This window comes from Pteronotus mesoamericanus, unplaced genomic scaffold (assembly GCF_021234165.1).
Source record: "Pteronotus mesoamericanus isolate MK-2021 breed Mesoamerican mustached bat unplaced genomic scaffold, CSHL_Meso_final contig_657, whole genome shotgun sequence".
Taxonomy (NCBI): Eukaryota; Metazoa; Chordata; class Mammalia; order Chiroptera; family Mormoopidae; genus Pteronotus; species Pteronotus mesoamericanus.
Window position 1 is genome coordinate 15,389,350 of NW_026555229.1, and position 22,294 is coordinate 15,411,643.

At 34.1% G+C, this 22,294-nt stretch overlaps 1 protein-coding gene across 1 annotated transcript in view; it reads left to right on the forward strand.

Moving 5' to 3' along the window:
- ATRNL1 (attractin like 1) overlaps positions 1-22,294 on the forward strand; it is a 498,803-nt gene that overhangs the window by 87,122 nt on the left and 389,387 nt on the right. The window contains exons 11-15 of the mRNA XM_054581578.1: positions 6,316-6,400; positions 7,631-7,839; positions 8,850-8,968; positions 12,884-13,016; positions 17,260-17,441. Coding sequence (XP_054437553.1) covers positions 6,316-6,400; positions 7,631-7,839; positions 8,850-8,968; positions 12,884-13,016; positions 17,260-17,441 — 728 coding nt within the window. The remainder of the gene's footprint in view (positions 1-6,315; positions 6,401-7,630; positions 7,840-8,849; positions 8,969-12,883; positions 13,017-17,259; positions 17,442-22,294) is intronic.

Consider the following 22,294-nt stretch of genomic DNA (forward strand, 5'->3'; position numbering starts at 1 on the left):
GTATATATCTGCATGAAGGAAGTCAGAGATAAATGAAGCTAAGAACTAAGTATGCCATTTAGAACAAGGAGGTAAATGTAAAACAAACTCTAGATTTTTATTTAGAATTCAAAGTGCTTACTCCTGTGACTCTGGAATAGGCATTGGGAAGACAGAGCAGGAGGACTTTTTATTATAAACCTTGTGGGATCATTTGACTTTTAAACTTCACACATATACAGGGTCCTGCAGAAGTAACGTCATTGAGTGTGATTGGTAGGATACGTGAATGTCTCACGTGAGATGGACAACAATTTAGACATTTCACCTAAAATGTCATATGATGTACTTAAGTGTGATATTGTTATGTCACAGAATTACATACTTATGGTTTTGTAATAAAAGATTTGCTGTAGATAACCAGCTCATAGAAAAAAGGAGCATTATTTTTTGCCAGTCCTCATATATTTTTAGTTAAAAACAAACAAAATAAGAACAAACCAAAGCAGTACAGAAATTTAAAAAGACACACATTAGCGGGCCAGGAATAAGTGTTGAAAATGGTTCTGGGAAAATTGGAATCTGGAAATATACTGAGAACTATCTGAGAAATTTGGTAAATGGGAAAAAGGGAAATTGGATTACTGTAACAGATGTAAAAATAAGTTCCAGAAGATCAAAACAGTAAAAGCCAAATTGTACATATTTTAGAAGAAAATTAGAGATTATCTTTAAAATCTTGTGTTAAGAATAAAAAGAACAAATAAAAAATTTGACAAGGTACACACTTTCGGTAAAATAAGACTCTGTAACTAGGTGAAAAGACAAACCACAGCAAAGGAGAAGTTACGGTAATGCATGTGACCAGCAAAGGGTTGGTATTCAGAACATTTAATAAAGGATCATTAAAAAAAATAGTCAAATAGAAAAATGGATGAAGGACTTGAACTGTGATTTTACAGAAGAGTGAAAACAAATGACCTGAGAAGATGAAAAGATGCTTGATCTCACCAGAATAACTGGGAAAAAAAAATAAAATAAAACCATTCATCAGATTGGCAAAAACAAAAACTGTCTGATAGAGATTCATGTTGGAGAGAATATGAAATAAGAAGACGCATCATGTACTTCTGGCATGAGTATTAAGTCAGCGGGACTCCTTTGGAGAACAAATTGGCAGAATCTAGTGAAATTGATGGTGTGCCCTTCCTTAAGCCTGGTAATTTTACTCTTAGAAATCTGTGTAGAGAAACTCTGAAAATGTGCACAAGAAGATGTGAATAACAATGAACATACCAACAGGAAAAGTCTGAGAAAAGGCAAAGTGATCATTAACAGATGAGTGGATAGATATGGTATAGTCACAAAAAGGAATGCTATAACATGGTTAAAATGAATGCATAGCACCACATATTTGCATAAATTTAAAAGGGTTGTTGAATAGACACTTCTCCCCAAAAGATAAACAAATGGCCAATAAGAACATGAAAAGATTCTCAACATCACTAATTATCAGGGAAATGCAAAACAGCCCCACAATGCAGTACCATGTCACACCTAATACAACGTCTGTGATCAAGAAGTAGAAAATAAGTGTCGGTAAGAATGTGGAGAATTTGGAACCCTTGTGCAATGCTGGTTGGAATTTATGTACAGCTGCTTGGAGGAGTATTGAGGCTCCTCAAAATGTTAAACATACAATTATTGTATGATCCAGGAATGTCACTTCAGTTCTACCCCCAAAATAATTGAGAGCAGGGACAGGAACAGATACTATACACCCATTTCTGTAACAGCTTATTTACAGTAGCCAAAATTGGAAGCAACCCAAGGGTCCATTGATGGATGAATGGATAAACAAAATGTGGTATATATGCACAATGGAATATTATTCAGGCTCAAAAAGGGAGGAAATTCTGACACATGCCACAGCATGGATGAACTGTGAAGACGTTATGCTACATCCGCAATTTTTCAACCTTTTTTATCTCATGACACACATAAGCTAACCACTAAAATTCCACAACACACCAAAATAATACATTTTTTGCCAATCTGAGAAAAATAGGTGTAACGTTGATTCATTCACACCAAGTAGCTATTGCTATGTTGGCTCTTGTCATTTTTTATATGACAGTCTAAGGGAAAAGGGGTCAGTGCTCCTCACTCAATAGTCAGGTATTGCATGTTTTAAAAATTCTTGCGGCACGCTGGTTGAGAAAACCTCTGTGCTTAGTGAACTAATCCAGTCACCAAAGGAGAAAAACCAGATGATTCCACTTATATGAGGAACCTAGACAACCTGAAGCAGAGTGGTCGTCGCTGGGGCCTGGGGAGAGAGGGAGATGGGGAATTACTGTTTAGAGGATGCAGAGTTTCAGCTTATCAAGGTGAAGAAATCTCTGGAGGTGCATGATGGTGATACTTGCGTGACACTGAGAATGTTCTTCATGCCACTGAACTACACACTTAAAAATGATGGCAATGGTAAAAAAAAAAAAAACAACCAAAAAACAAACAAAAAAAACCTCTCCAAAAGTAAAACTCAATGAGTTGAATAAACCAAGCAAGTTGTAAAAGGATGTCATGTTTTGTCTGATATAATTTATATTAATATAAAGTTTTACCACCTGAACAAAATACTATACATGTATCATAAGTATAAAAACCTTGTTGCATCCAAAGAGGGAAGACGTTAAGGACTGTGAATTATGGAGAGAGTACACAAGAAAACTCAATTTTATCTGTAACATTTTTTTCTTAAAAATACTATAGTTTTTTAATGATAAAATAATAGTTTTGACAAATCTGGGTAGGGGTACACATGTCTGTGGTGTTTGTAATATCAATCTTTAGACTATTTTTTGTGCTGAAATTTTCTTTTTCCTAAAGGAGAATAACTTGTATGTTTAGAAGAAATCTTCAGAAAGTCAAATTTGTAGTTAATGCTCATCGTTTTCCTCTCAGTTCTTTTTCTTAACTCCACGGATAGTTTTTTCGCAGTATTTTTTATGCCTTTCATCTTGAAAAATCTACCTTCCTTTCCTCCTTCTGCCTGGTTTGTATTGGATGTTGGGCCAAATTACTTACCCTTTACTCCAAGGCAGGCTCAGACTGTTAGATCATTTTCTTTTTTGGACTATGGATGTCTCAAAATGACTTTGAAGATTCTTTGCAGATTTTTATGATAAACTCATTCCTGGAAGTCCTGCTTTCTGGAAGCCCTACTGATTCATCTCTTTTCTGTTTTATTTTTCTGAAGCATATTCAGGTTTCTGATTCTGTTGTTGGAATCCTATAACCAACACACACTTTACAAATCACTAGTCATGTGGGCCGTGTGTGTGTGCGTGCGTGCGTGCGTGCGTGCGTGTGTGTGTGTGTTGGGGTTGGGCGGAATGATCGAAACCTATCCTTCTGAGGTAGTTAACGCACTGTCATCGCCGGTCAAAGCCTGTGCCCTTTTCAGGTCACACCTTCTCTCCAAATGTGAATAATCTTTCAAAGTTCTTTTTGTTCTTTTTTATTGTATTTATTGGGGTGACACTGGTTAACAACATTGTATAGGTTTCAGGTACACAATTCTAGAACACGTCATCTGTACACCGTATAGTGTGTTCACCACCCAAAGTCAAGCCTCCGTCCCCCTCTCCACCCACTCTGTCCCCACTTCTCCTGGCAGTCACCACACTGTTGTTCATGTCCATGAGTTTTTTTCTCTTGTTTGTCTTTTGCTCAGTCCCTCCATCCCCCAGCTCCCCCTCCAGGTGCCAGTCTGCTCTCCATCTATGAGTCTGTTTCTATTTTACTTGTTAGTTCACTTTGTTTATTGGATTCCACATATGAGTGAAATAACATGGCACTTGTCTTTCTCTGACTGGCTTATTTCACTTAGCATAATGCTCTCCAGGTCCATCCATACTGTTACAAATGGTAAGGTTTCCTTCTTTTTAATGGCCAAGTGGTATCCTGTTGTATAAATATACCAGAGTTTTTTTTTATTCACTCATTAACTACTGGCCACTTGGGCAGTTCAATCAAATTAGTTTTATAATAGTGAATATTCATAAACATAATTTTCAGAAAAACAAATGTAATCAAATGCCTTAAGCAAGTTGCTTAACTTTTCCTAGGTCTAATTTTTCAATATTTCTAATGTAAGATAATACCTGCTCAATCAACCTCACCGGATTCTTATAAAAACCACTATAAGAGATGTTATATAGAGATGAAAGCACTCTGGAAGTTTTATAGTCCCACACACATTTCTTAAATGCATATTTTTTTAAATGAACTTTAGCATGTAATTGGCAGACTTAATGCTATGCATAGCCATCTATCATAGTATTTTCCAAAATGTGGTCTTTCAGAGCATTTGCTCTTGGACATGTAATAGGTATTATATGAAAAGTGTTTCTATGGATAAACCATTGTAAAACACTAGAAAATACTCACCTATCAATAGACATTTAAGTTGTTTCCATATCTTCATTATTGTAAGTAATACTGCAATAAGTATACGCATATGTGCCTTCTCAATTTAGTGTTTTTGTTTTCTTCAGATAAATACCCAGAAGTGGAACATCTGGATTATATGGAGTTCTATTTTAGTTTTTTTGAGGAGCTCCCATAATATTTTCTATAGTGGCTGCATAAATTTACATTCCCACCAATGGTGCATGAAGGTTTCCTTTTGTCCACATCCTTGCCAACACTTGTTATTTACCGTCTTTTGATAAAGGCTATTCTGACAGGTGTGGGGTGATAGCTTTTTGTGGTATTGATTTGCATTTCGGGTATGAATAGTGATGTTGAGCATCTTCTCATGCGTCTGTTGGCCATCTCTATGTTTTTATTAGAAAAATATCTGTTCGGATCTGCCCATTTTTAATTGGGTTTTTTTTTTGGATATTGAGTTATATGAGTTCTTTGTATCTTTTTGATATTAACTTATCAGATAGGTCATTTATAAATAAATATCTTCTTCCACTTAATAGGTTACTGTTTCATTTTGGTGATGATTTCCTTCACTGTGCAGAAATTTCTTAGTTTTATGTAGTCCCACTTGTTTATTTTTGCTTACGATGCTCTTGCCTAAGGAGGAGATCTGAAAAATATTGCTAAGACTGATGCCAAAGAGTTTTTTTCCCCCTGGGAGTTTTATGATTTCTGGTCTTATATTAATAATTTAATCCATTTTGAGTTTATTTTCATATATGCTGTAAAAAAAGTCATCCAATTTTATTCAAGTAGCTATCCTGTTTTCCCAACATCATTTATTGAAGAGATGGTCTTTTCCCCATTTTATATTCTTGGCTCCTTTGCTGTAGAGTAATTGAATGAAGAATGTGGGTTTATTTCTGAGCTCTCTGTTCTGTTCCATTGATCTGTGTGCCTTTATTTGTGCTAGTATGATGTTGTTTTGATTACTATAGCTTTGTAATATAGTTTGAAATCAGGGAGCATGATAACTCCAGCTTTGTTCTTTTGCAAGATTACTTTGGCTACTCAGAGTCTTTTGGGATTCTATACTAAATATTTGATTTTGGTAATTCTGTTTTTAGACATTCTTTCATTGAAATTTATATATTCCCTTTAATTTTGTATGCTTATATGTAAAGTTTGATTTAGTGACTTAACTTTCTATTAGGTTTGCCTGGAATTGACATTCATGTATTATTTCACTTCGTGAACATTGGTTTATTTGGTAAAGATATGTCATTGAAATTATTTTCCTGTTGTCCAAGATGTTTCTTAAGCTCTCCTCATTAATGCTAAGTGAAATAAGCCAGTCAGTGAAAGACAAATACTCTGTGATTTCACTCGTATGTGGAACCTAATGAACAAACTGAACTAACAAGCAAAACAGGGACAGACTCATAGATGGAGAACAAATGACAGCTAGTTGCAGGGGCAGGGAGAGGTTAGGAGGTGGAAGGATGGAGCTAAAAGGAAAAGGGACTCATGGACATGATAGCAGTGTGGTGACTGCTGGGGGGAGGGGTATATAAGGAGACTAATTAGTAATGGGAAAAATATAATAAAGATAAGAAAGACATTATTTTCCAATATAAAATACATCTACTTTCTTTTATTTCCTTTATTCTTATACACATAAATTTATTTGTGGGAATTTTAGTCAAAAGTCATTTCTATTTAAGAAAAAATGTGAGTTGAGTAAAAATACTAAATTGTAGGTCATGAAGAATTAATGAAAGTCTTCCTAACTTTATGTATTGTATCATTAATTTGACCGGTGATTGTTTTTTAGTATTTGTCTTAATTTGTTTTATTTTTAAATTTTTATTTTTTTGTTTTTTTCATCTTTTTTTCTAGCTTGCGATGAATGGAAAATATTACCGAAGCCAAATCTTCATAGAGATGTCAACAGATTTGGACACTCTGCAGTTGTCATTAATGGGTAAAAGAAATACATTTATCAGTTTTACTAGCTGCATATTCTGTTATTCTTCCAAAAATATCATTTTACTTAATGGCACTGGATTTTATGTATCCCTACTGTACCATGGAGTACCTTTTGGTTCATTAACCATATTCTTCATTTTTTTTTTGTTTAAATATATTTAAGGGGTAGGGGAGTCGTCAAAGGAAAGGTGCTGAGCTACAACTTCAGATACTTTAAAAAAATTATCCTGCCTTCTTTTTCCAGAGATCAGCTAATGAATGACTTCCTTTAAAAAGATGACACTGAAATGATAGAAAGGCCAGCCTCCGTTTCTATCCAAGAGAGCAAGGATAGTGGGGGGATTCATTTTAGTTGTCATTTTAAATGCATGACTTTTGGCAAGTCTTTTAACCACTCTGGGCTTGAATATCCTTAAATCCATTGGGAATTGGAGTGGATGATTATTAAGTTGCCTTCCTCTTATCTGTTAGTATGATTTTTCTATTTCTGCTGCAAAAATTTGGTAATATGGACTTGAGTGACAATAAAAATATGCTAACTCATTAATTAGCTTAAAATGACATGTTTATAAGTTCATTTTATTTCTATTTTACTTAAATTATGTAAAAATTCTCCAATATGATACTAAAAGCAGGTAGAAGTTAACTACAATGAAACTGTGTAATTGATATCAATTGGCTTTCAAAATAGTAATACATAACTTTTCGGCTTCTCTGTTGAAAAATTGTGTTTTGTTGATTTCTATTTTACTTCTCTTAAATAGTAAATGATATTATTGAAGCATTTCCTTACCTTTTCTATTTATTAATAATATTTTTAGAAATAATAGCACTATTGTGAGGACATGTCACATATCTTTGGCATTGGAAATAATAATTAATTCAGGGATTGAGATTTTCTTTCTAAACTGAAATTTTGAAAATCTTTTTGATTATTTTGTTCTTTTTTAAAAATTTTCTAAGAGGATAATAAAACACTATAAGATCCCATTTTCTAATTCCTAAATTTTATCTCTGTATTCAAAAATTATTATTTTTAGATAGCAGTTCTAAAGTGTACCTTATTATACATGTATAGCTAGTGTCTAATTCTAAAAAAATTATTTCCTTCCTGAATGAACAAATGTAAAATATATATTTAAATTTATTTTTAAAACTAGTACAGTAAACAGAGACTTTTGTTCATATTGTTTCTTTAAGATTCTTGTGTGTGTGTTTTTTTTAGGTCCATGTATATATTTGGAGGATTTTCTAGTGTGCTCCTCAATGACATCCTTGTATACAAGCCTCCAAGTTGCAAGGCTTTTAGAGATGAAGAACTTTGTAAAAATGCTGGTCCAGGGATAAAATGTATTTGGAATAAAAATTACTGTGAATCTTGGGAATCTGGGACTACGAATAATATTCTTAGAGCAAAGTGTCCTCCTAAGTCAGGTAAAAGCTGTCTTCTCTTTCCCTTCTCCAGTCTCGGTCCATAGCTTCTCTGCTTGGCTAGATGTAGAAATGCATTCTGATTGTAAGAGTTACTTTAGTAGCTTTCAGAAATTAAAAATTTATGATCCTCTAATTAGGAATCTAATGTTTGAACTAGACAACCATTAATAATTTAATCTTTATTAGCTATTTTTAGTTTTCTTTTTAAAATTCTGCATGTATAATTACATATCAATATTTTATATATAACATGATCATATATATGAATTACTTTCCTATGTAAGTAAAAAATGATTTCAAATAATTCTTTCCAAGAAATACTGTGCGCTTCAAAGAAATAAAATGAAGTAATTTATTATGCATTTGGTATTATTTTTTTATTCCTGAATTATTGCCAAGCCAGACCATGAAGTTAAAAACAATTTCTATAATTTTGATGATTAATGTTCTAGTTTAATCTTTCATACAAAATATTGAATGAATAAATCAAACTTATGAAAAATTACTAGTAAATGTTTATATATAAATGAATGACTAGGATAAAAATTGTTCAATTTTCTTTAACTGGGTGAGTTTGTACGCAGTGCTACAATTAACAAATGTATTTTCAAGTTTTGCTAATCTATAACTCAGATGTGTCTAAATATCTTTATGAAGAATGATGAACAGTATTTGTTGTAACGTTTTCTTTTAGGTATATAGTAATAGATTTTGTTCACTAAATTACCTGTGAGTCTTTTCTCCCTTCTCCATAACGTGTACATTTAAATGGCTATTGGCTTCTGGTAGAGTCCGTAATTAGATGAGGATAGGAGGTGTTTAAAACCTTGCAAACGCAATTAACCATAAAGTTGACTTCATAGTGAAGAATTTATTTTGATATCGATGGTCATATTTATGGCTTAAAAGTGTCTTAGTGATTTTTAAACAGATGTTGAAAATGCGTGAATCAAGAAGTGTGACATTTTCTTTTCCATCTGATGGGCCTCTCTCTCCCATTTGTATTGTAGCGGCTTCTGATGACAGGTGTCACAGATACGCAGACTGTGCCAGCTGCACTGCCAATACCAATGGCTGTCAGTGGTGTGATGACAAGAAATGCATGTCGGCCAGCAGTAACTGCAGCGTGGTTAGTACTTATGGGTGAATGGGGATGGAGTTAACGTTGTTGCTTTATAATCATTAGCCTACCATGTATAGTACTGTAGAAAATAGCACTTAGCACATCAAGACACTTAGAAAATATGCAGAAAAATCACTCTCTCAGTACGTTGTCAATTCAGCCTGTCATTTGTCGCTCAAATTTGTCAGCGTAGGCTACATTTTGAATCCAGTAACTTTTACTCCTTTTCATGGACAAGACTGGGAAACTTTTTACGAAACTGATGTAAAATAAAAAAAAAAACTTAGAACTGTAAATGCTATCTTCAGTGCTGATGAAAATAGGATTATATAGGTGAGTACTGAAATCATTTCCAGGGGATTCTTGTCAGACAGGCATCGGTGGTGGTACGGTCTAGCATCTTGTTGACATACCTTGCATGTAAGTCCAAGTATTGGCTGTTTTAGTTTCCCTTTTATTCAGTGTCTGTCTTGAGATCAGTGGTTCTCAGCCAGAGACTGTTTTGTACTCCAAGGGACATTTGGCGATGTGTGTAGACATTTTTGGTTGTCCTGAATGTGAGGTTGCTTCTGGCAGCTGGTAGGCAGAGAACAGGGATACTGCTAAACATCTCACACTGTATACACAGACCTCCCACAAAAGACAGTTATCTGGGCCAAAATCTCAATAGCAACGGGACTGAGAAACCCTACTTTAGGTAGACCCTTGAAAAAAATTATAAAACTAGTATTTATGGCAGGTGAAAATTGATTAAGAGGAGCAAATTTAACCTTGTAAGTGGGTAGTAAAAATATCACATGCTTTTTAGATGTCAACGAATTGAAATAAAATTTAAAAAGTTTTCAAAAGTATATTGAGTAGGATTAAAGTTTCCCCAGTTGGACTAAAGCTTAAATGACTAAATAATGTGCATACCAATTTTCAACTAATTACAAACTACATTTTTTTCTCTAAAGTTTTAATTATCCACAAAAGTGTCTATTCGTTTTCAAGATTGCAGGCAGAGATGAAAGGTAAAGAAAAGGGGGTTGGGAAACAGGTAAAAAACTTCTGTTGTGTCATCTGAAAATTTTCTGCACTAACCAGTCATATTTCAAAATATTAAGTTTTATAGGTCTATTCTACAGTAATATTCAAAACTCATAATGGAGGACAGTTTTTAGTTATTGACTAATTGAATCTTTTTGTTTCATACAGATGGTTTTGGTATACAGGCTGAGGTAAAAGTAGGTTTACAGTGTGAGTATGCAAAACACAGAGTTTATTCTTGTATTATTATTCATTAACTATTGTATTATTTTTCAGACAAACAACTGTAAGCCTACTTTTGCCCCACCCTGTGTACAGTCTAGTGATGTAACTTTAATGACAATACATACTTCAATTTTATTTGTTTTAATGTTAATATGATATGACAGTGAAAATTTGAATTTTTATACTTGTATTAATATTCATCTAATGAGTTATTTTAATGAGTCATGTGGAAATAGGCAGAAGGAAGTAGAATGAAATATAAGAATAAGGAACTAAAATGGAGAATGTTATTAGATAAAAATTGCAAGCAGTTACTTAAAGCTTTGTTGAATAACCCTGAGTTAATTTGTGTTTGGACATTTACCCTAAGTGAAAATATGCATACTTAAAAAGGTTGTGTGACATAAATTGCTATTGAGTATTCATTTTATAATGTGCTTTTTTTGCTCTTTATTTTATTTTTGTTAATGCTGTGTTGACGAGAAAAGCAGTGGGTGAGATAGTGTAAGTGAGCAGATGGTACTCACTTGTAATTTAGACTTTGATGTAATGTGTCTTTTAGACAGCTTTATCACAATGTCTGGTGATTAAGCTGAACCAAATGCTAATGGATACAGAAAGGTCTGTGAGATTTTAGTGTAAATGATGTCCATTGATATCCTATTTCATTATTTAATCATATTTACTGCAAGTTGCAAGTATTATGCTCTAATAGTTCAAATAGCCTGCTTACTTCTCCAAGATTTTCATTTTAAATTTACATCTATGTTAGAGTGAAGACCAGGAGAGCAATGGTTAGTCTTCATAGTCTGTTCACAATGTACATTTGCTTCATTAGGCCAAAAAATGCCAGCCATGTTTCAGAATAACTCTCAGCTTTCTTCCATAATTGATTAAATTGGCCCTGTGTATAAATGAAATATAGTTTTCATCTATTGTACTGGTTCAGTACCAGTAAATGACTATACTGTTTTTAATGAAGAGCAGTATAGTTATTTGGGTGGTGATTCTAATGATACCATTGTTATTCTAAGGTCTGGCCTTAGTGTCTCATTCTTTCTCTTCTGTGAAGATGTCATTTAGCCATTCTCTTGTCATTTTTATTAGTAGTTCTATTTGTCAGATGATTCAAGTAAATTTATTTCTCTTCTGTTAGCTGGCAAGTGTTTGGAACTATAATGATCAAATAGACTAATACTAAGATTCATGCTGTATGAAAACAAAAAAACCCTGAATCAGAATAAATGACAAGAAAGCATGTTTCTAGTGAAAATGTGATGGTTGAATAAGGGTCACAAAGTAACTTGAGATCTTAAAAATTGTATCTTCTGTTATATTTTTAGGGTGCATAAAGATAAACATGATTATCTATGTTCCTTTTATGTTGCCTTATGGTATGTGTACTTTGCTCTAAAGGAATTAACATCTTTGCATTGAAGGTGACCGCAATGTGTTTTATGTAGGAAAGTAGAGGAGTTTATAAATGAATATTTGGTGGGGATATTTAAAAATATCTAAGAGGATGAGGATTCCTTTAACTGTTTTTCTATGTGGTATAGTTATTACTAAATTTTAACTTTTAAAGTCACTGACTGAACAGAAATATTTAGCTTCCTTACATGAGAGAGCCTGAGGCAAGCATTTATATGTATATAGAGGAAAAAAGGTTGAAGTCGAGCCCAGGATGTAGCATTACTCCTTTATGACTTTTTTTTTTTCCCAGAAGAATCACAGGAAGAGTTAAGCCAGAAATTTTAGTTTTTGATTTTGACGAGGTAGGCCGTATCATAGATACTGATAATGTGTGAAATATCTGAACCTTGGTGTATGTAGGAACTACCACTAAAGTTCCTATGTTGCCTTTTTTTTAACTTTTAAACTTTTAGTGCTGGAATTAATTGAAATAAGGGTACATTCTATGGTTCTGGCTGGGTAGGTCAGGTGGTTAGGGCATCATCCTCCTGCTATGCAAATGTTGCGGCTTCGAGCCCTGGTCAGGGCACATCCACGAAGCAACCAAGAAATGCATAAATAAGTGGAACAACAAATCAATGTTTCTCTAAAAGTCAATCACGTAAAATTTTTTAAAAAGTAGCTTCCACAGGTTGTTTGCAGTGTAGATAAAGGCAATGTGACAAATACAGGAGAAACATCAATTAACCAAAACCAACATTGAATGTCTGTGGGAGTAAAATTAGTTTGAGTTATTGAGAAAATAATTCATTTTAAAAAACTTTATTGGATCCTGATAAAGCACCTCTTACATTTTTTACTACTTATCATTTCTACTTTGTTCCAGGGATTTGCATGATAATTTTATTATGACTGGAATTCTTTCATGTGATCATTAAGAGAAATGACTTTGTGCATTGGCTTTATTTGTTGAGTTGGAAGCCTGTTATCAAATTCAATAGAAAATGTTTTCATTAGATGGTTTCTGTTTCAAATTGTGTAATCTGCCCATACTTTCCAATATGTACACATTCCAGTTCCAAGAACTGTAGTTTAACTAAATAAATGAATAAAGAGAGATTCTGATTCAGTAGAATTGGATTTGGGGTTAGAAATTTGTATTTTAAACTTCACTAGGTAATTCATATACACTGAAGTTTAAGAGTCATTGCTGTACAAAGGTGAAAAATAACATTTTATCTTTTAACTTTCTAGTCTGTGAAAAACTACACCAAATGCCATGTGAGAAATGATCAGATTTGTAACAAACTTACCAGCTGTAAAAGCTGCTCACTGAACTTGAACTGCCAGTGGGATCAGAGACAACAAGAGTGCCAGGCTTTACCAGGTAACAATGTCAGTTTGGTCAATGAGCTTTATAGTCCACAGATGAGCGAGAGTATTGTAAAGAGCTTTGAAAAAGCAAGAACATTCCCTTCTCTAAATCTGGACCGAGAGCAAATAAAACAATAATATTGGAGCCATGGTAGCTTTGTTTTTACAGGAATATTTGTATGTTTGCTTCTAATTCTTTGAAGACATTTAAGGTTTCTTGGTTTTTTTATGCTAATGACTTGATAGAATCCTCTTCCAATTTTAACAATTTATGTCTTAACATAGATAATAATAAGCACTTCTACAGGGAGCCAAATTTTAACAGATGTTAACATTTTGACATATATGATTTGTTTTTTAAGTGCTGTTTTTTAGACTCTGGGAACTCTATTTTCCTGACTGCTTTATAAATTCTAAATTGTAACATTTATAGTAAATATTGTATGATTTAATGAGAATCTAAATTCTGCAAATGAGAACAAAGCTCATTTTAAAAGGCAATTTCAGTTTATTTTTTACAGTCAACACTCTTCTTAGTATATTTGAACCTCCCTTCTTTTTAAATAGAAAAGAGAAAATCAGTAGATTAAAAAGTTATATAAATAAGTAGCCAGTTTCGTCTTCCTGTGATACAGAGAAACTGAGATACATTGGCTAAGTGACTTGCTCAAAGTTGTATGGCTTGTAATGGAAGTGACTATTAAGTGGCTATTCTCTGTTTGATTTTATGCCTTTCTCTTTCACGTGCTTTTTGTTTGTCTTTTTATTTTTTCATAAAAAATTTCTAAACCTATGTAATTCTAAAATGTATTGGAAAATTCCATTATGGGAATGTCTTTCTTACGTGTTCATGTACTTAAGTAACACTTAGATTGCCTTTAAAAGTACTATTGAGATTTTGGAATGTTTATTCCAATTTTGAATTTTGTTTATGTGTTTGTTTTGTTTATTTTAAAAATAAAAGTTTTTATTTTTAAATTTTTATTTATTGATTTTTGGAGAGAGAGAATGGGGTGCAGGGAGGGGAGAGAGAGAGAGATTGATTTATTGTTCCACTTATGCATTCATTGGTTCATTAGTTGATGCTTTTTAGTTTCCTAACTGGGATCAAACCCGCAACCTTGATGTATTGGGGTGATGCTCTAACCAAATGAGCTACCCTGCCATAGCCAACCTTTAAAGCTTTTAAATAGTGATATACTGATGTGTGTTCACTTTGAGAATTTTATTAATTTGAGAAAATTAGTGAATAGTAATGCAGGAGGCAGGATGTGAGAAGCAGTAGTGAGATGACACTGAACTTGAAAGTAATATTAATTTCTAAGTGTTAAAATCAACCTATTGATCAGTAAAAAATACTTACAAAGTCTCTTTAAAAAGACATAGTACATCCTGGACCAAAATAGTATTTCACTGAAAGGAATGTGTGTATTTAAAGAAAGATTGCTTCAATAAGAAGGGGATTTGGTTACCAGTGGAAGTTTTGAAAAGTAATAGTCCAGATATATTTGGTAGATCCTACCTACTCATTGCCCAGGAAAAAACTTTGGTTTTGTAAAAGAGCTCCATTGGAACAGGCTACTATTTTGAAGATCAACAAATACAATAAATACAGTAAAATGTGCTGTTATACACTAACTTCCCTTGGTCTTGTGTTCATATTTACTAAGCAATCAAGTGGGTATCTGTAGTGTGGTTTCCTTTCAGTTTTTCCCAAGGAAATGAATGATCTGAATGGACGGCCCAGCCTATAGCAGCTGCACTTCATGAAAATTTGTGAATTGCATTTTTTAAGTTGGTTTCATGTAAACTTGGAAATCTGAATTTAACTCACTGAACTCATTTGGCAAATTCACTGCTATCTTTTGAACTCTAAAGCTGAGTTGATACTCAATACTACAAAAGCCTAAAACATTAAAACTTTTGGTTTAGTGGTATAATTTAGTTTAGCTTCAAAAGTCCATGCATTTGTTTTCATTTGTATAATTTGTAAATCAGGTATTTTTGGCCTCAAGGGAAGAAAGGAGGATTGGCAAAAAACCAAACCAAAGCAAAAAACAACTAAACCCTTCTTTGATTCAATGATGTAAGAAAAAGCCCTAGCATAACAGAACTTTTGTGCTGTTGCCTTAAAGTCATTTGGTACTTCCAATCTAGAAGACAGGAAGGTTGCTGTATGTGTAGCCTGAAAATGAAAACAAAGGTGTTTAAACAACCTTATTAGATGATAATTACACTTTATTGAGGGATTACATGTTATAGGCACTGTGTGCTATTCTTGGTACTCAATACAATAGCAGTTATTAAAGAAATGGAGTCTCCCGTTCATGGGCCCTTTTAGCGGGTCTATGAGGTCAAAACTAATAATACTAAGATATTATTTGCATTTTTAAATTCTCATTCTGTTATGGGATTGCTGTGTTTTCCAAAAGCTATGTAATATATGATTCCAATAGACTGAGCGTAGAAGCAGATATGAGAATACGGTTGCTTTATATTAATCCACCATTAAAGAGATTTGCACAAATGTAAAACAGTGCCACACTTTTCACTATTTATTTCAGATACTGTAATTAAAAAAACTAAATGTGCCATTTATTTTAATTTGTAGTATTTTTTTCCTGAACATTTTATATGAAGAATGGAAAGAATATTAGAGAGGACACCAAATAGCCACACCCTAGCTTCTACAATGCACATTTTGCTCTGCTTTATTCCTGATCTGTCTACCCATCCCTCTCTTCACTTATCAGTACATCATAATCTCTTTAGTTACCAGGGGCCTGATTGGAACTGTCAGCCACTCTTTCTCAGGGAGAGAATTTCCTAATACATCTCCTGAGGGCCTGAATTATGGCATGAAAGGGCAAGGCATCCTAGAAGCTGAGAGAGTGCATTTGTGATGAATTTTATGCATTTATTCATCCTTTTGTTTTCCTATAAATTTTTTTCAGTTACAGCTCACAGTCAATATGACCCTGTGTTAGTGGCAGAGGTACAGCGTAGTGGGGGGACAATCATGTCCTTTGCAGAGTGGCACCGCGGGTGTTTCCGGTACCCACCTGGCCCCATACGTGGTTATTACAGTATTATTGGCTATATTCCTGTGCCGTGACTTACATCCCTGTGACTGTGCTGTGACTGCCATTTTGTACTTCTTAACCCCTTCACTTTTTCATCCAGTTCCCCAAACCCACTCCCCTCTGTCAACTGTCAGTCTGAATTTTAAATTATGATTTTAAATAAACAAATGTGTCTTTAAATGATAAGCTTTAATTTTTACATGGTCAAAAAGACAGATATAAAACGAGTAAGGAAAAGATCAGTGCAGTTGTCAAGAGTTACAGGGGTCTTGGACCGAAGTGTTTGAGAACAGCTGCTATACAAGGACTGCATAGAGATTGTGCTAATGCACCCAAGGCTGCAGGGGCTGGAGGCGCAGAGGTGTTTCCTGTGACGTGGGAACTAAAAGGCAGCCAAACTTTATAAAGCCGTGCGTTAATGAAACATTGCATTGTTAATTCAGGCACACTAGTGCGTATCCTTATAATACATTTATAAATCTGTGTTTTAGAAATAGGTCCTGTTTTAAGTTCTGTCTGAACTTTAGGGATAAACCATTATTACTGAAGAGCGTGTTTAAACTTTAGAAAGACCTGAATAGCAGTGTAAAAATAAATATTAAAAAGCAAAGATTATGGCTTATCTAACTATAATGAAATGAGAATTCTCTCCCCACAATTATAATTAAAGAATCAAAGAACTGAACGTATCAAAATATTAATAGCATTCCCCAGGCTGTGGAAATTAAATTTGGAAGACAATGAGCTACACTTGTAGAAATAACTTTGAAATTGCTTTTGTTACATGCTGGTTATTTTTCTTTTGGAGTGATCTCGTATTATGTAAGGTGGACTTTGGGATATATAGAGAGTAATCATTTTACTTGTTGAGATACCACATGCCAATACACCAGATTTACAGAGGAAACCTACCAAACAGCTAACCCATTTTAATAGCTATTATAGAGCCAGAGCTTATCTTATATTTCAAAATTAAGGAAAAACTTAAGATATTGTTGTCTTTGTCTACTAGACTTCTAGGTAAATTTTTTTTAGTATATTATATTGATATATTTAAATATTTTATGGGTAAAATTATTTAAACAAATACAGAGTGTATTTAGAATTCTGAAATAAGGGAAAATACACATGCTTTTTGGGAACCTAAAAATAAGATGTAACTGTTTTTCTTAGCTCATCTTTGTGGAGAAGGATGGAATCACATCGGGGATGCTTGTCTCAAAATCAATGCCAGTAGAGAAAGCTATGACAATGCCAAACTCTACTGCTACAATCTTAGTGGAAATCTCGCTTCATTAACGACCTCAAAGGAAGTAGAATTTGTTCTGGATGAAATACAAAAGTATACGCACCAGGTAACAACTGTACTTATATGTATATATTGGAAATATGCTGATAATCCTGTAATTATTTTTAGCATCGCTAAAAAAGAAATTATAGGGCAATGATTCATTCTTTTTTGTATTTTAATACATTATTATTACTAAATCTTGGACATAAAAAGGGAACTGATTTCAAAAGTGAACTGGTAGAGGATTCATTCTCTATGAGTATTTAGTAATAAGGGTTCTAAAGTACTCATCTCGTATTTTGCACAGTAAACCAATGCATTATGTTACAAAGAACCCATCTCACATAACTAAATAGACTTAAAAACATGGCATATAATTTCATAATCATTTTGAAGTATTATTTTGTACTTGAAAAATTCCTCTTAATAAACACACTAGACCAACACATTGACTACAGTTGTATATACATAGATTTTGTGCAGGTGAGTGTGTATGTGTGTGTATTGTGAGTTCAGTTTTTGAATTGTGTTATTTTTCTAGATATAGACTTGTTTGAAATAATATACTAATGGTTAGTAGGACTAAAACCAATTTTTTAAAGTGTGTGGAAAATATTGGAATATATAGCATTCGGGAATAGTTTCAATTTTCTGAAGAGTTGTTTTATGGAAAATATTTCCATAGAAGATGGACTATTTTCTTGAAAATATTAAAATATCTTTTCATAAGAGATTTCTAAAAGGAATTCACAATACTTATTTTCTATTCTTGGGATGTTAAAATATAGTCAGTTCCTAAGAATATATTAAATAGGAGATTTGGAAAAAATTTACTAAATCTACTTGTGAAATACCTTATTTAGTTCATATACTTGAAATACTTTGTGGGCATTTTTTAAAATTGAAATCTCATCGACATATACCATTATATTAGTTTCAGGTGTACAACATATTATGAAAATAATCACCATAGTAAATCTAGTTCATATCTGTTGCTATGCATATTTACAAAAAATGTTTTCCTCTTATAATGAGTTTTAAGATCTACTCTTTCAACAACTTTCAAATATGCAATGGAGTAGTTTTAAATATAGTCACCATGCTGTCCATTGCCACTCATGACTTGTTTTATAACTGGATATTTGACCCTCTTTACCTGTTTTTCCCACCCCACTCCCCATCCCTTGCCTCTGGCACCCCCCACTCTGTTTTCTTCCCTCTGTATCAGTGAGTTGGTTTTTTTTTAAGATTTCCACAATATGTGAGATCATGTGATATTTGTCTTTCTCTATCTGACTTATTTCACTTTGAAGTAACTTACTAAATATAATTTGTTCGAGAGATACCAGTCTTCTGGTTGAAGGATAAGATGTATATCGTAGGAGGGGTACATGTCATGTAGGAGAGACCTTTAGATATTTTTAATAGCTCAGAAAAATGTGACAAGGTATATTTGTAAAGTTTTATTTTTAGGCACATGGAGCATACAACTTAAGATCTGTTTACATTCTTGAGACACCAGGAGCTTCATCTCTTTAATTACAAAATTGAGAGACAATTTCCAATGAACATTTGGAAATTAGTTCTACTGAATATTTAACACTTATGAAGAGCTTATTATGAGTAAATCCACATCATCTGAGTTATAGAAAGTACTAATATTTGGCATTAGTATTCTATTGCCTTTTTCCTTGTTTATAAAATATTATTTTTATTCCTTACACTGTAACCCTGAAGTGTGCTATTTTATAAGTTTCATATTTCAGGAATACTTGTTTTAGTTGTTCATCTTTTTCTTGCTTATTTTTGTCATAAAGAATGGGCTAACTATTGCTTTGGATATAGGATGTACTTAGATTTCATAGTTTGTAGATTAGCATGCTCTGCAAATGAAGAATGTTCTTTTTTGTTAGAAAGCTAAGCTTTAGCAAAATTTCAAAGCTAGAAACCCCTGTAAGGTGACATTACAGTAAATAGATCTTTATATAAAATAAATTATACCCTGAGTTATTACAGTTGTATAAATTTAAGATAACCTTTCTTTGGCAAATAAAGATCAACAAATTCATATACTTTAAAGAGATAGCCTGGGTCAAATGAGCATTTAGTTATCGGAAATGGCTAATGAAATGTTGCAATGATTTATGGTATGCTGTTCTGAATTTTCATAATATAGTAATTTATCTTTCATTTTCAACTGCCTGTCCAGTTCATTTACTGGGGAATAGTTACTTTAAATGTTTTATCAGCTGTTTCATTTTTCTGTTCCTCTCCTCTTCCTTGAAGGTTCATATCATAATGAGTTAGGGAGTAATACTTCATTTTAAATGACTCGTCTTTGCTATGGATAGTTTGGAAATATAGGCAGAGTAGCTGTAAAGTGAAGCATAGTCATTAATTTGAAATATCTATGTTGGATTGACTCCCGCTGTTATTATCAAGAACTGTAAAAAAGTTATAGCTTTTTTTGTTATAAAAATATCTTTCAGAGTAATATATGTAATATATGAGGATCACAAGGCATAGCAGCGTGTGCATGTTTATAATTAGAAACATTATTTACTAAGTTACTATCTCTGTTTCAGGAATTGGATGGTGGAAAATAACTATCTCAGTTCTAATGAACTTTGCTGAGGAAAATTTATTGACTACCTACTATGTGTTCACCACTCCATTAGGTTATATTAGACCTACTATCATAATGCAGATACACAAGATATTTTAATTTTATTTAAGAAATATTTGTTGAGTGTTAACTATGTAAAATTTTTAAAATTTATTTAAAAGTGTATTTATATACTTTACAAATTTCTGGATCTATGGCCACCTTTAGAAGCTCTCTATGACCATCTGCCCAATATATTGAGAATAAATACTGGATATATATCTCTTATTTCCATTTTGTTAAAGAATCAAATAGAGAGATGTAGTGCATAATTTTTTTTTTAAAAAAGGATGATGTAGAGTTTTGAAACCACTTAACATTATAATATAATCTTATTAGCTTAGTAACTTAGAAAATGTGTATTAAGGTAGAAGTGTTTCAGAGTGATGTTAGGAAGATGGTAGGTTGGGAGTTCTCAGTGCTTCTCTCCTCAAAGAAACCTTGATTTGAACAACCATCTATGTACAAAAATACCTTTACACAAGTAAGGCATCTAGGTGAGAGATCACAGCACCTGGGAAGAGCGGAGAAATAAGGAAGGACTCATTGAAGAGGGTAGACGAGGCAGTTTCATATTACCTGCCATCATCCTTTCCTCAAGGCTGTACAGGGCGGTGAAGCGTGAGAGAAACACTCTCGGCAAAAGGGAATAAGAGTGACCTGAGCATCTGACTTTGTCATGGACACCCCCTTTAGGCTAGCCTCGTGTCCCTTGGCACTTGGCGGGTCCTTGTGGACCCAGGCTCCAGGTTGGTATCCATGGACCCAGCCTTCAGGACGACCCGCTGTGGCGCTAGGCTCCAGCAGACCTAGAGTCCTGGTTCTCCCCAGTAGACCCCTGCGGCCCCGGGACCAGGCCCACTCCAGTGTACTCAGGCTTCAGGTTCTCTTCTATGGACCCGACCTACCTATGGTCCACGCCTACAACCCCAGGTGCCGGGCTCACTTTCGTGGACTGAGTTGCCAGGCCTTCCCCCATGGACTCAGGGCTAGGCGTGCCTCATTGACCTAGGTCCCAGGTTTACCTCACCGGAGCCCCTGCTGACTCAAGACCAGGGCCATACCTGTGGGCCCAGGTGTCTGGCTTACCTTAGTACCAGGCTGGTGCCCAAGGATTCAGGCTCAAGGCTCACTTTGTGGACCCAGTCACCAGGCCTACCCAATGGACCCTTGTGCCAGGTTGACCTCCACAGATTCAGGATTCAGGCTTACCCTCTGGACCCAAGCACAGGTATGCCCCTGTGGACCAAAGTTCTGGGCCTGGTCACTCACTGACCTGGGCAGCTGGCCAGCCCACCCAAGGACTCCAGCAGTAAGCCCACTCATGGAGCCCAGCACACAGCCTGCCAAGATCTCTGGATGGGCTGACAGCAAAGGGCTTCCCCTGCTGAAGCTAGTCTATAAAGACTAGAGGAGGGGATTATTTCTTCAAATGCGCAGGTGGGAGGGATCAAGAAAAGTCTGAGAAACATGACACTACCAAAAGAATAAAATAAGGCACCAGTAACCAAGCTTAAAGAAATGGAGATCTACAAACTGCCTGACAAAGAATTCAAAGTAATCATCTAAAAGAAGCCCAGTGAGCTGCAAGAGAGCACAGATAGACAACTAAATAATATTAGAAAACAATACATGAACAAAGTGAGTTCAACAAAGACATAGAAACCATAAAAAAGGACCAAACAGAAATTATGAAGCTGAAGAACATAATGACCAAACTACACAATTCCATAAAGAACCTCAACAGCAGACTTTATCAAGCAGAAGAATCAGTGATCTCAAACATGTCATTTGAAATTACCCAGCCAGAGATAAAAAAAAGAAAAAAAGAATGAAAGAGAGTTAGTAAAGCTTATGTGACATATGATAGACCATAAATGAACAATAGTTGCATTATGGGAGTTCCAAAAAGCACAGAAAAGAAAAAGAAGCAGAAAGTTATTTCAGGAAATATACTAAGTGAAATAAGGCAGTCAGAGAAAGACAAGTACCATATGATTTCACTCATATGTGAAATTCAATGAACAAACTGAACTAACAAGCAAAACAGAAACAGTCATAGATGGAGGACAGATGACAGCTAAGTGGGGGTAATTAGGGGGTGGAGGGACTGAGCAAAAAGGAAAAAAAGGACTCATGGACAACAGTGTGATGATTGAATGGGGGAGGAGGGTATAAGGGAACTAAATGGTAATTAAAAAAATAAAATAAAAATTTTTTTAAAAATTAACAAAAACCAGAAATAATGACAG